This window comes from Heterodontus francisci, chromosome 47 (genome assembly GCF_036365525.1).
Source record: "Heterodontus francisci isolate sHetFra1 chromosome 47, sHetFra1.hap1, whole genome shotgun sequence".
Lineage (NCBI taxonomy): Eukaryota > Metazoa > Chordata > Chondrichthyes > Heterodontiformes > Heterodontidae > Heterodontus > Heterodontus francisci.
In genome coordinates this window covers 8,065,668-8,080,549 of record NC_090417.1, presented here as the reverse complement: position 1 = coordinate 8,080,549, position 14,882 = coordinate 8,065,668, and the positions used below count along the sequence as shown (strand labels likewise).

The 14,882-nt window shown below is 45.5% G+C and overlaps 1 protein-coding gene across 11 annotated transcripts in view; it reads left to right on the top strand.

The window, feature by feature from the left end:
* Positions 1-14,882, top strand: part of LOC137357181 (calcium/calmodulin-dependent protein kinase type II subunit beta) — a 295,035-nt gene that overhangs the window by 155,189 nt on the left and 124,964 nt on the right. For all 11 annotated transcript variants that reach the window (XM_068023308.1, XM_068023305.1, XM_068023306.1 and 8 more), the window contains exon 5: positions 5,762-5,827. In XM_068023308.1, coding sequence (XP_067879409.1) covers positions 5,762-5,827 — 66 coding nt within the window. The remainder of the gene's footprint in view (positions 1-5,761; positions 5,828-14,882) is intronic.

Genomic DNA, 14,882 nt, shown 5'->3' with positions numbered 1-14,882 from the left:
GCAGCTGAATTTGCCAAGGATGAAAGCAAGAACCACAGAATGATGTAGTACAGAAGGAGGCCATTCGATCCATGGTACTTGTGTTTGCTCTTTGAAAGAGCTGTGCAATTAGTCCCACTTGCCTGCTCTTTCCCCTCCGCACTTCAGGTATGTTCCCGTCAAGTATTTATCCAATTTGTTTTTCAAAGTTAGTGTTAACTCAGCTTCCATTGCCCTTTGTGGCAGTGCATCCCTGATAACAACTTGCTGTGTGAAAAGAAAAATTCTTCTCAAACTGCCTCTGATTCTTAAATCTGTGTTCTCTGATTACCAATCCTCCTATTTGTTCAGAGGCTTGGATCTTCATTCGGTTCTGGTCACAGCAATACATGCATTATACTGCAGAAAATTGTCATCAGTCATTGATGTATAGTTGCGTATGAAACATAGACAGCATTGCATTGACAGCTAGCATACTGGTAGGCCCTTAATGACAGCTGCACTTGTTATAGCTTTAACCTTACTCAGCATGTGAGAGAGGTAAACGCAAAGCACAGCAAGCACCGATCTTGAGCTTGCTAATGGTACAGCAACAGGAGAACAGGCCAGAAGGAGTTGATTTGAGAGTGGAGAGAAAGGACAGAGGGTGGAAGCCACAGGCAAAGCAGACTGAGGGAATAGCCAAGAGGTGATTAAGAAAATGAGAGGGGCAAACAAAGGGGAGAAATGAGAGATGGCAATTCAGATTTCAAGTAATAGTTCAAAACAAACTGTGGAAAACCACTTTTCTTGACTCCTCCACTGTTGCTAAATTATATGACTGCTTACACGACATCCAGTGCTGGATGAGCAAAACCTTCCTCCAGTTAAATATTGGGAAGAATGAAGCCATTGTTTTTGGTCCCTGCTCCAAACTCCGGTCACTAACTGCCGACTGCATTCCTCTCCCTGGCAATAGTCTGAGATTAAGCCAGTTTGTTCGCAACCTTGGTGTCACAGTTGATCCTGCGATGAGCTTCTGACCTTATATCCATCACTAAAACCACCTGTTTCCACCTCCGTAACATTGTCCGACTTAGCTCACTTCCCCACACCCCCCCGCCCCACCATCTCAGCTCAGATGCTGCTGAAACCCTCATGCCTGCCTTCGTTACTTCTATACTTGACGATTCCAACACACCTGGCTGATGTTCCACATTCTACTCTCCGTAACCTTGAGGTCACCCAAAACTGTGCTGCCCGTGTCTTAATTCACACCTGTTTCCTTGTCACCCCTGTGCTCACTGATCTATGTTGGCTCCCGGTCAAGCACCGCCTTGATTTTAAACTTCTCATCCTTATTTTCAAATTCCTCCATGGCCTCATCCCTCCTGATCTCTGTTACCTCCTCCAGCCCAACAAACACTCCAAGATATCTGCCCGACACTAATTCTCGCCTTTTGTGCATCTGGTCAAACATGGACAAGGAAACCTCCTGCTGATTACCACCTACTGCCCTCCCTCAGCTGATGAGTCAGTACTCCTCCAAGTGGAACAGCACTTGGAGGAAGCACTGAGGGCGGCAAGGGCACAGAATGTACTCTGGATGGGGGACTTCAATGTCCATCACCAAAGAGTGGCTTGGTAGCACCACTAATGACCGAGCTGGCCGAGTCCGAAAGGACATATCTGCTAGACTGGGTATGCGGCAGGTGGTGAGGGAACCAACAAGAGGGATAAACATAATTGACCTCGTCCTCACCAGTCTGCCTGCCGCAGATGCATCTGTTCATGAGAGTCAAGGTAGGAGTGACCACCACACAGTCCTTGTGGAGACGAAGTCCCACCTTCACATTGAAGATACCATCCATCGTGTTGTGTGGCACTACCACTGTGCTAAATTGGATAGATTTCGAACAGATCTAGCAATGCAAAACTGGGCATCTATGAGGCGCTGTGGGCCATCAGCAGCAGCAGAATTGTACTCAACCACAATCTGTAACCTCATGGCCCGGCATATCCCCCACTCTACGATTACCATCAAGCCAGGAGACCAACCCTGGTTCAATGAAGAGTGCAGGAGGGCATGCCAGGAGCAGCACCAGGCATACCTCAAAATGAGGTGTCAACCTGGTGAAGCTGCAACCTAGGACTATCTGCGTGCCAAACTGCGTGAGCAACATGCGATAGACAGAGCCAAGAAATCGCATAACGAACGGATCAGATTGAAGGTCTACAGTAATGCCACATCCAGCCGTGAATGGTGGTGGACAATTAAACAATTAACTGGAGGAGGTGGCTCCACAAATATCCCCATCCTCAATGATGGGGGAGCCCAGCACATCAGTGCAAAAGATAAGACTGAAGCATTTGCAACAATCTTCAGCCAGAAGTGCTGAGTTGATGGTCCATCTCGGCCTCCTCCTGAAGTTCCCAGCATCACAGATGCCAGACTTCAGCCAATTCGATTCACTCCGCGTGATATCCAGTAACGACTGAAGGCACTGGATACTGCAAAAGCTATGGGCCCTGACAATATTCTGGCAATAGTACTGAAGACCTGCGCTCAAGAACCTGCTGCCCCCCTAGCCGAACTGTTAAGTACAGCAACAACACTGGCATCTACCCTGCAATGTGGAAAATTGCCCAGGTATGTCCTGTACACAAAAAGCAGGACAAGTCCAACCCGGCCAATTAACGCCCCATCAGCCTACTCTCAATCATCAGTAAAATGATGGAAGGTGTCATCAAGCGGCACTTGCTTAGCAATAACCTGCTCAGTGACGCTCAGTTTGGGTTCTGCCAGGGCCACTCAGCTCCTGACCTCATTACAGCCTTGGTTCAAACATGGACACAAGAGCTGAACTCGAGATGAAATGAGAGTGACTGCCCTTGACATCAAGGCAGCATTTGACCGAGTATAGCATCAAGGAGCCCTAGCAAAACTAAAGTCAATGTGAATCGGGGAAAACTCTCCGCTGGTTGGAGTCACACCTAGTGCAAAGGAAGATGGCTGTGGTTGTTGGAGGTCAATCATCCCAGCTCCAGGACATCACTGCAGGAGTTCCTCAGGGTAGTGTCCTAGGCCCAACAATCTTCGGCTGCTTCATTAATGACCTTCCTTCAATCATAAGGTCAGAAGTGGGGATGTTCGCTGATGATTGCACAATGTTCAGCACCATTCGTGACTCCTCAGATACTGAAGCAGTCCGTTTAGAAATGCAGCAAGACTTGAACAATATCCAGGCTTGGGCTGATAAGTGGCAAGTAACATTCACGCCACACAAGTGCCAGGCAATGACTGTCTCCAACAAAAGAGAATCTGACCACCTCCCTTTGACATTCAACGGCATTACCATCGCTGAATCCCCCTCTGTCAACATCCGAGGGGTTATCACTGACCAGAAACTGAACTGGAGTAGCCATATAAATACCGTGGCTACAAGAGCAGGTCAGAGGCTAGGAATCCTGTGGCGAGTAAATCACCTCCTGACTCCCCAAAGCCTGTCCATCGACAAGGCACAAGTCAGGAGTGTGATGGAATACTGCCCACTTGCCTGGATGGGTGCAGCGCCAACAACACTCATGAAGCTCGACACCATCCAGGATAAAGCAGCCCACTTGATTGGCACCCCATCCACACACACTCACTCCCTCCACCACCGATGCACAGTGGCAACAGTGTGTACCATCTACAAGATGCACTGCAGCAATACACCAAGGCTCCTTAGACAGCACCTTCCAAACCCTCTACCAACTAGAAGGACAAGGGCAGCAAATGCATGGGAACGCCACCACCTGCAAGTTCCCCTCCAAGTCGCACACTATCCTGACTTAGAACTGTAACGCCGTTCCTTCACTTGCTGGGTCAAAATCTTGCAACTCCTTTTGTAACAGCACTGTAGGTGTACCTACCCCACATGGACTGCAGCGGTTCGAGAAGGCAGCTCACCAGCACCTTCTCAAGGGCAATGAGGGATGGGCAATAAAATGCTGGCCTGGCCAGCGACACCCAAATCCCATGAATGATTTGTAAAAAAAAATCCCTGATTTTGATCATTGCACCATTGGTGGGCTGCGCCTTTCGTTGCCTGGGCCTCAAGTTCTGGAATCCCCTCCTTCCACTTCTCTACCTTCATTTTACTGCTTTAAGACACTACTTAAAACCTACCTCTTTGACCAAGCTTTCAGTCATGTGATGTAATATCTCGATGTGGCTTGGTGTCATACTTGGTTTTATGATGCTCTTGTAAAGCGCCTTGAGACATTTTACTATGTTAAAGGTGTTCTATAAATATAACTTGTTGAGAGTCACTGATGTTTAGTATTCCAAATTTCTTGCATGTATTTTTGTTGTTACAATGCAAGTACAAGTGAGCATATGCTGGTATATTTACAATGTGACTTAGAACTATATAAGTGTTGCTGGGTCAAAATCCTGGATCTCCCTTCCTAACAGCACTGTGGGTGTACCTACTTCACATGGACTGCAGCCGTTCAAGAAGGCAGCTCACCACCACCTTTTCGAGGGCAATTAGGGATGGGCAATAAATGCTGGCTTAGCCAGCAATGCCCACATCCCATGAACGAATTAAAAAACAAGTATTTCTCTTCGCTCAGACTTGGTTTCTTTTTTGGCTTGAGTTTTGAAAGGTTCTCCATGCTTGCGGAAACGTGCAGGCATTGGAAACAGCGATATATAGGGGGTTTGAATGACTTTGTAAACTGATAAAACAATCACATTTTTGTCCACGATAGTTTATTTGTGCAGAGTATTTCTTAAATGGTAAGAGATTAGGAAGCGTAGAAGTACAAAGGGACCCAAGTGTCCTCAACAATGAGTCACTGAAAGCGAACATGCAGGATCTGCAAGCAGTTAGTAAGGCTAATAGTATGTTGGCCTTTATCGCAAGAGGATTTTAGTATATAGGAACATAGGAGCAGGAGTAGGCCATTCAGCCCATCAAGCCTGCCGTGCCCTTGTGTTTCTGATGTTTGCTTTCTTTCGCTTGCTTTAATTATTTTCATTTTTTTTTTAGCTCTTTTAAAATCAACGAATCCTGGAGCAGAGCGAAGCCATTTGGTCCGTCATGCCTGTGCCGGCTCTTTGGAGGAGCTGTTCCATTGGTTGCACTTGCCTGCTCTTTTCCACCACTACCACCACCCCCAACAGCCCACAGCCCTGCAGATGTTTGCTTTTGCTTTTCAAATATTTATCCAATTCCCTTTTGAAAGTTCTGATTAAACCTCCTTCCATCATATATTTTGGCAGTGCATTCGAGATCATCATAACTCGCTGTCTTCAAAAAAATAAATTCACCCCAGTCCTCCTCTGGGTTTTTTTTTGCCAGTGATTTTAAATCTTTGTCCTCTGGTTCCCAAACCTCCTGCCAGTGGAAACAGTTTCTTTTCATCTACTCTGTCAAAATCTTTCATGATTTTGAACACCTGTATTCAATCTCCCCATTACCTTGTCAACTCTTAAGAACAATCTAAGCTTCTTGAGTCTCCATGTAACTGAAATCTCTCCCTATAATTCTGGTAAAAATGGATAATACTGGAAATACACAGCAGCTTTGGCAGCATCTGTGGAGAGAGAAACATTTTTATTTCAGATTTCCAGCATCCACAGTATTTTGCTTTTGTCTCAGTTTGGTAATTCTGCTCAGCGTCGTCTCCCAGGCTTTCACACCCTTCCTAAAGTCTGGTGGCTAGATGGATGTAGTATGTCAGCTGATATAAAAATATAAATAAGAAATAAGTGTCTTTGTACATGCTTAATGATTGTCTCCTTCATCTGCAGGGTTACTGGGGGTGAGCTATTTGAAGATATTGTAGCCAGAGAATATTACAGTGAAGCAGATGCAAGGTAAGCTGTTCATCAGTCACCTTTTCACCAGCTATCGATCCTCTTCAGGGTGTACCTATGTGTCACTTATGTCCTGTACATTAGACATCATGGCTACTTATGTCTGGCTGTTCCAAAAAAGGTCACTCAGCACTTGGCCAAACATCCTTCTCATTCCTGCTGTTTTGGGAATACAACTTGTGGCTGATTATCCATGGATGTCCGATATAAAACACTTCAACGCTACCAATAACGCACACTACGTCAGAAATTTTCACTCTTACTGCAGGGTGGAAGCTGATCGGCTCCTTTTGATTCCTTGCCTGATGGAAGTCAGGCAAGGTGTCAAATGGGTGGTCGATCCAGTAAAAGTGAAAATGCACCCCTGTATAACACCATTGTAACACTGTGCGCGTGCCAGAGAAACTTCCCTCTCCTTGTGCTCGGATTGCTTTTTTGCTTTGCTGGTTTGAGTCCCAGATGAGTTGCATGATTCAACCTGTCGCTTTCCACCTCTGAAACTCCTCGGCACTTAATGGTCTGTCCAGTGACAACCAACAAGTGCTGTGACTGGGTTATAAGCCAGCAAAGGGAAAGCGCAGTCCAGAGAGTACAAAGGGAAGAAGCCAAGGGAGCGATAGTGAACCAAGCTCACTCAGAGATTTCGGCAAAAAGGAGATCATCCAGCCCATCAGACCTCGAGAAATACAAACTCTGCATCTGATCTATCTTATCCTATTCCTTGCTACTGTTCAATCTCTTAAATGTCCTTGAATTAATTCCATTAGCAAATTGTGAGAATGATTCCTTATAATAAGCCTTTGAATAAAAACAAATGTAATAATCTCCCAATTTATGTTTCTAATTAATCCTAAATTTATCAACTCTCCCCTCCCCTCCCCTCCAACTCCCCCATCACTGGTATTGGAGTCCCTCTGCTGTCTAAGGGCTGAAGCCAGAAGAGGTGAGGCACTGAGATGAGTTGACGTCCAATTTCATCATAAGCTATGGGTCTGCATTGCAAATCTGCCATCAGTTTGGAGCAGTTAATGCACAATCTGTAGCACTAGATGCAAAAATGAACCCAAAGAATCCACTGGACTGGATTTTGAGAGATTTCATTAAGCGGAGTGCTTCTTTCACCTTATTTTGTATCATCAGTCAAGTAGCTCCTGAATTCTGCCAATAGTCAATCCAACAACAAATCTATTGGTCACCCAGTTTAAGCTTCTGTTTGTTCAGCCTCTTACAACCCTGCCCTTCAGTCCTGGTCTCCTACCTTCCTGCTGTCCACTATCACCAAGAAAATGGGGTAAACCAAATGTCTTCTCTGGTTGATGCTGGGGGGTTGGTTACTGACCTGAGTGGAGCCCACAAAACCCCTTATCCAATGTATGGCCACATGGCCTGATTGACCAATAATTGTCAGTTCTGTTCAATCACCCAGCATTATCTCAGTTGGAGATAATCCAGATGAGATTAATAAATACCCTTCACTTGGTACAGTATCCCATCACTAAGCTAATTTACCCACGGTTTTCACATTCTCATTGGACAGCATAATGTAAACAAGGTGCTCCACAGCTCCAACTATGTTCATTGCGCTGTCTGAATCATAGCGATCATCACAATAGATCTGCTATTGTTAAGAATTTGTCTGCTCTTAGCCACAAATCTCTAACAAGTCTCTCAATTCCCACACCTTTGTATTCTCATGAAAGTGAGAGCCACAGTAATGTCAAGGTCTCAACATGCTTTGGCCAGTGGCATCGTGAAAAGTATAAGAGTTTGATTTGGGATAACGAGAGAATGGGATGAACATAAAACCTACCATTCAACTTCAAAAATGAACACTGCTGAATTGATGACTTATGAGATTGGATTCCTCCTACATGCTGAATCCAGAAATTGGTGATATATTGTGTCATGACACAATGTCAAATCGAAAGTCATTCCCTCCAGTTCCCCCCAATGCGGGCATACATAATTCCGAGAAAACCAAGTTGAAAACTGGAGATAGTGAAAAGCCATGATGTCTGTGGAACAAGTTGGACTTTCTTGTGATCTTTTGTCATGTAGCAGTGATCCTCTTAAAACATGAGTTGGATAAAGGCACAACAGACTAGGGGTTTGCGGAATAGTCACAGCTTTCGAAGAACAGCTTGATGTAGGCCCCAAACAGCAAACAGTTAAGGAAGTTTAAGTAAATTCATTATTTTTTGTTGCTGATAAACAAATAAAACCCATAGCTGTTTATTGAAAGGATTCTGATTGCCCAAAATGTGTTATAACACACAGTATTCAGACCCGGGGGGGTGGGGAGAGAGAGAGAGGACCTTTGTAATTGTGGTGCACTTGGCTACGTCGTGTGTGCTGCAATTTGAATTGTTATTTGCTTGTCGTATTGTTGAGTCTAAAACTTTTATTGGTCAGATAATGAACAAAAGGATGCAAAACTGCTCCACATGGGAGAATCCTTCCTGAAAGTAGGTGAACCTTCAGGGAATGGCATCTTGCTTCCTCCCAAAATGAAAAGTTTAAGAGCAAGTCATTTAGCTCCTGAACCTTCAGCTTCCATTCCATTCCATTCCTTCCCATTTATACCATTCTCCCCTTTATTGGTGTATCCTGTTCATTGCCCCTTCCTGAGCTCCAAATATATACCTGCCTTTCAGTCACATTATTTTCATTATGTTGAACTCGAGATTTGCTCCAACTCTTTTCTAGAACCTCAAGACTAAAGAACATCTTGGCCTCCCTCCCAGCCTTCCATTCCTTCTGCAGTCTGCAACCTATGAAATCCCAGTCTTATTTTGTCTTTTCTCCCATTATTTTCCAGTGTGGAGACTTCCTGAATTCTCGATCTTTCCTTTTTGCCTCAGTTAAATAATAAAATAAAGGCCTCTCTGCCCATGGCCAGCTACAGAACAACTTCAGAAACAGGTCTGAAGCCTGGGCCCAAACTGCTCAGGCTCTTATCTCAGAAAACAGAGAAGAGGAAAGCTATCCAGACTAATCTGGTCGATCTACTTTTGGAGAGCTGAAATTTCATTAGTCCACTGCAGAAAAAAGGAATTAATTTCCCAAAAAAAAACACTTATAAGGTTGCCATTATGTTCCCATAATTATGATAAGTAGAAGGAAAAGAGCTCCCGCTGAAAGAGGATTGCAGTATTGTTTACCGCCCACAAGAATTGCCATCATTCTTAGAAGGTATGACTTTTTCAAGATGGTTACATTTCTCAGTGGTAAACTTTGCATTTGCCTCAACCCAGTAGCCCACATTCATCAAGTAAATGTTGGATCTTTCTTTTCCAATTGATAAACTGAGGTGTTGGAGCACACCTCCAAGGTCACAACCTGCACAAGGCCAAGCAAGCCAAACAAAGTAGTGGTTAGCTGTAGATACACTTAAGTTCTGAAAGCCTGCAAGTCAGAGGAGGAAGGGACTGCTGCTGGACATTGGAACATAAGAAATAGGATCCAGATTAGACCCTTGAGCATGTTCTCCAATTCAGTAAGATCATGGCTGAACATCGACCTCAACTCCACTTTCTTGCCCTATCCCCATAATCCCTTGATTCCCTTAGTGCCCAAAAATCAATTGAACACCATTTTGAATATACTGAAAAATTAAGCATTGACAGCACCAAGAGGTAGAGAATTCCAAAGATTCACAACCCTCTGAGTGAAAAGATTTCTGCTCATGTCAGTCCCAAGTGGCTGATCCCTTATTCTGTGACTATAACCCCTAGTTCTAGACTGTCCAGCCAGGAGAAACATCCTATCAGCATCTACCCTGTCTAGTCCTCTTAGAGTTTTATATGTTTCAATGAGACCACCTCATTGTTCTACTGCAGAGGATAGAGGACATGGGCATGTCAGATTCAAGATTCCCAGGACAGTGCGCGCAAACAAAAACCAATTAATTGAACAGCCTTGAATAAATACTGTGTAGGCAATGCAAGAGTATTACATGTTCTCTGACCATGATTTGCACAGAGCCACAGAATGCTATCTCAAACTCCACTCTGAACCCTGAAATATTATCCTGTTGTATAAGGCATTTCCCAATTTTGAAGTCCTTCGGAAGAATAAAAATGAAAAATGTTGTGTTGACTGGTCTCGATTTTGACATAAGGGAAGGCACAGAGAGGAGGATGAGCATGAGCACGGCATGTTTTCAGTTTAGAACAAGGGAGGAAAGTTCAGAGATGCACCCAGTACAGATAAGGTAGAATGGTAATTTTATGATGGAGAGGAGTTCGAGGTGAGAGGGGGGTCACTTGTCAGACAACCGTTATACAGAGTGTACCTTTTGTAAGCTCGAGGGAGGCTACAATTGTCTGTCAGCATTCAAAATAATTAAGGGCATTACAATTTACAAATATTAAAAATTCACTCACTCTTATCTTGTAATGTTCTCTTTGGGAGTCACGGAGAACATGAATTTTAGCCAAGGGTATGTTGCCATGAAATTGTCGTGGGTGCTTTTTTGATCACTTAGGAAAGTATAAGAAACCTGCACAGACTCTGATTTTATTCCAGAATTGATGCTTTAATGGCATTCCACTGAAGGACTGCTCGTTAATGTACATTCTGTTCAAGTATGAATTCCATTATTTGTTTAAGTTTGAGTACCATAAATCTGCAAGACATAATCTGATCTCGTGCCTGTTTAATTTAAGCCAGGGAAATGACATTAAAGCCAGTATAAATTATGTTAACAGGATCACTGCTCCAAGGGGCTGTCCACTCTCGTCACTATTCTCACCAGCGCCAACTACTTGAGTTACCGGGAAATGCTTCTTCACAATGTTTTACCATTTACTTTTGGGGAGGGGGAAGGGCAGTGAAGAGATCACGGTATAACACTTTTGTAAAAGAAAACTGACAATGTGGACAGTCCCTTAATTTGTTATAAACCTCAGAGCATGTTTGGTGAGATTGTAGGGATGGGCTGTCTCTCGCGCTCGCGATCAATTGGTCTAGATATTCAAAAATCCAGTAATAGAACAAACATTATCAATTTCTTGACTTGTATAATTTAAATATGATTTTTTCTGCACCTCAAGCTGTTTTTTTTTTTATGTGTTTACTGTGCTTGCACATCTTCACATCTGTGATGACCACACTTCTGACTGTTTTCTGTGCCTGTTTCCCCTCTTTGTCTCTGATGTTATTAAAAAGAACAATTCTTTTTTTTTTATTTGAGTGTACTTAGGAGGAAGAGTAAGGTAATTTCTGATTATTAGACTCTCAAATTTGTGGGTTTCCAAATCCCCTCTGATAGACTCAGGATTTGGGTATGTGATCGTGTTTAAGTAAATGGGTTTTTGTATTTAAACCAAGTATTTCACAAAATGGTCTCGACCAGCGATGAGCAAATTAAAACAGAAAGACAGCATTGAGAGGGGTGAAGCTTTCACAAACCTGCTGCCCAAGTTGGGTTTCAGGGTTTGTGGAGCTGGTAAAATAAGACTTGATGACTGGGTTTGATAGTTATCAGGCATTGTGATCCCATCTGGCCATCTCAGACGTCCTTCACAGCTGTGCTTGAATAGATTTCCATCTGCGAGTGATGCAAGTTTCTGGCACTGGAATTGAATTCTCCCATGTTTACCTGTGGCCAGACGTCTAAAATGATTGCTCCTTATTCTTTTACATATTTGATTATGTGCTAACAGTTGGGTTGGGACCCCTTGTTCTGTATTCCCTGGAGTAGGAGAGTCACTTTCAGCTTGCAGTGCAATGACAACACTTAGCAATATCGAGCCAGTCCGAAGATGGTTGTGGTGCAATGCCATCAGTGTCAATGCCATGCATGTCCAACTGTGGCTGAGCCTGCACAGAAGCCGGTTCCAACAGAGGAGATCCACTGAGGTGCACTCTCCCTCCCTGAGAGTTAACCTCAATCTGCACCTTTTTCTTCGTTTCCAGGGATAGTTCTTGAAGTGACTTTCTAACCCCTTGCACTTGGCACTTCTGCAGTTCATTTGCTGGGCATTTGTTGCAGAGTTCTCTCAGCGTCTTTCACTGCCTTCCCAAATCTCTGAATGTTTATTCCTTTTCAAATAAGGGATACGATATAGCTCAGAGACAATGGGTCTCTTTCTTAATGGATTAATCCAGTCAAAAATAATCAAGGGGAGTGGTTAAAGTGTGCCTACACTATGCTCCCTTAAATTTTCATTGATGGTGGGGAGTTTTACATGGTTATATTTGAATGACACAGCCCCTCACTACCCCCCCACTTCCGCCCCCTCCCCCGCTCAGCTCCTCCCCCCGCCCAGCTCCTCCCCCCGCCCCACCCCCCCAGTTTCCTCCCCCCAGCTCCCCCCTCCCCCCGTCCCCCTCCGCTCCCCCCGTCCCCCTCCGCTCCCCCCGTCCCCCTCCGCTCCCCCCGTCCCCCTCCGCTCCCCCCGCCCCCGTCCCCCTCCGCTCCCCCCGCCCCCGTCCCCCTCCGCTCCCCCCGCCCCCGTCCCCCTCCGCTCCCGTCCCCCTCCGCTCCCCCCGCCCCCGTCCCCCTCTGCTCCCCCCGTCCCCCTCCGCTCCCCCCGCCCCCGTCCCCCTCCGCTCCCCCCGCCCCCGTCCCCCTCCGCTCCCCCCGCCCCCGTCCCCCTCCGCTCCCCCCGTCCCCCTCCGCTGCCCCCGTCCCCCTCCGCTGCCCCCGTCCCCCTCCGCTGCCCCCGTCCCCCTCCGCTGCCCCCGTCCCCCTCCGCTGCCCCCGTCCCCCTCCGCTGCCCCCGTCCCCCTCCGCTGCCCCCGCCCCCCTCCGCTGCCCCCGCCCCCCTCCGCTGCCCCCGCCCCCCTCCGCTGCCCCCGCCCCCCCCACTCCGCCCCTCCCCCCCCCGTCCCGCCCCCGCACCCCCTCCACTAACCCCCCACCACCCCATAAGAGACAGTTCACCCTCTGGTGGTGGTGTTCTGATGTACCTGGACACTAACGACCGGAGTGAACCGATGGGTTCCAGACTGTAACTGCACTATTTAATGTTTTCCAAGTGATTATTTACGGGTTCATGGAAAGGCTGCTCACGTGACCAATGTTCAGATTGATTGGCTCATTGGCTAACAATGAGTAAGAGGTGAAGGAAGTTAGCTGCTTAACAGTGATGATAATTAACTTGTACTTAATTTGTACAAGGATTACAGCACCAGTTTATGTATTACTTAGCAGAGCTTTGTTATACAGCCTTGTTTAAAAACAAGTAGGTCGTTGGCCTCACTGGTCCAATATAATAATGTATAATTTGGTGTTTTCAGCACTGCCTCTCTGAAGTGATATTCAGCAGTTATCACCATTATTACATTTAATTATAATCATTAGAGTAGAACAAGATAGCCGTTTGTTTTCCATTGGAGGTGGTAGAAAGGCTAAAGGGATTTCGTTATACACAGTGTTCCCCCATCATCATTGTTTTAAATCACAGTTTTTACAAACCATTAACAAATGCTACCTTTATTTAATTTTTATGAACAAATATTTGAAACCTCAAAGTCACCCACAATTTCAGGTCTCTCCTCCTCCTGCCTGAGATGCTCTCATGTGTGAGGAGGTCCTGTGTGCATCGGGGTCTTGGGACAGCCTCCTCAGCCACTCCTCAACTCATGGTAGCCAGAGAGGCAGGGCTGCAATTAACCTCCTTGTTTCCTGGTGAGTGAGCAGGGGAGGTTCAAGGTGATTCCTCAGCTACGGTTCGCAGCCATCTGATTGATTGTAAAGCCTGCAAGTGCTACTGCTTCCTTGGCTGATTGTAACTTTTTTTTCACTGTGGAGGAAAAAAAGGACTTGCATTTAAATAGCCCTTGCACAACCTTGGAACATCCCAAAGTGCTTTACAGCCAGCGAAGTACTTTTGAAGTGTAGTCACTGTTGTAATGTAGGAAACGTAGCAGCCAATTGCACAGCAAGCTCCCAGAAAAAGCAGAACTGTTTTAGTGATGATGTTTGAGGGTTAAGTATTGGCTAGGGTTCTGGGGAGTATTCCCTTGCTCCTCTTTGAATAGTGCCATGGAATCTTTTATATCCACCAAAGAGGGCAGACGGAGCTTCAGTTTAACGGCTCATCCGAATGGTAGCACCTCCGACAGTGAAGTGCTTCCTTGGCCGAGAGTTTTGTGCTCCAGTCTCTGTAATGGGACTTGAAGCCACATTTTTCTGGCTGAGAGGTGAGGTTGTTCACTGATGCCATGACACAAGAAAGCCACTTTACAAGGCTACTCCAAAGTGCTGTCTGAATGGAGGTGCTGGAGGTGAATTGTGTGCCTCTGTGATCTATGTGGCTTGAACAGCTGGGCAGGGAACAAAGCCGAAAGTATTGTCTACAAATAAGGATGTTTGTAATTGGGAGGGGCCATCTTTTATGAAAGGAAGATGGGATTAGTTAAGCAGAACATACAGGAGGGCAGCCTAGACTTGAATTGATGGGGTGCCCATGTGTCCTCTGGGAAAATATTTGGGCTGTTTTATTCTGTTCTAACCCTCACCGTTCTTCAGGCCAAAAACATTGCATGAAAATGAGGATTTCTTAGCAAAGATGCAATTTTTGTTGATGAAATAGTTGTGAAGTATTTTTCAAAACAAGTCAAAACCCCTGTATTAAAGTCATTTTTCACGGAGGACAGCATCACTGATATTATTTCACATGCCATGTTCAGCTGAGCTTCATATCTCCTTCCAAGCCAGTCCCTTCCCCTTAAATTGTAACAGAAAAACCCATTGCATCCCATTTGGCCAGCTGCCTTCAGTCCTGATATCCATCACTCTCCAAAACTAATTTAGCTCTTAGAGATAATACACATTCCACATCCGCAAGCACTTGTCATTTTGTGTTCTAGAACGAATTCATCTGTCCACATTTAGAAACTCAGTGTAAACTTGGAAAGGGTGTTACTATATCCTTTCCCCAATGGAGGTGCTGCAGCATTGCCTCTGAGTCAAAGGTTTATGAGTTCAAGCCCTATTCCAGCGACGAGAGCACATAATCTCAGCTGGCATTCCCAGAGCAGTACTGAGGGAGTGCTGCACTGTTGGGAGTGGTTTCTCAGGTGGGCGTGAAAGACCACACGGCAC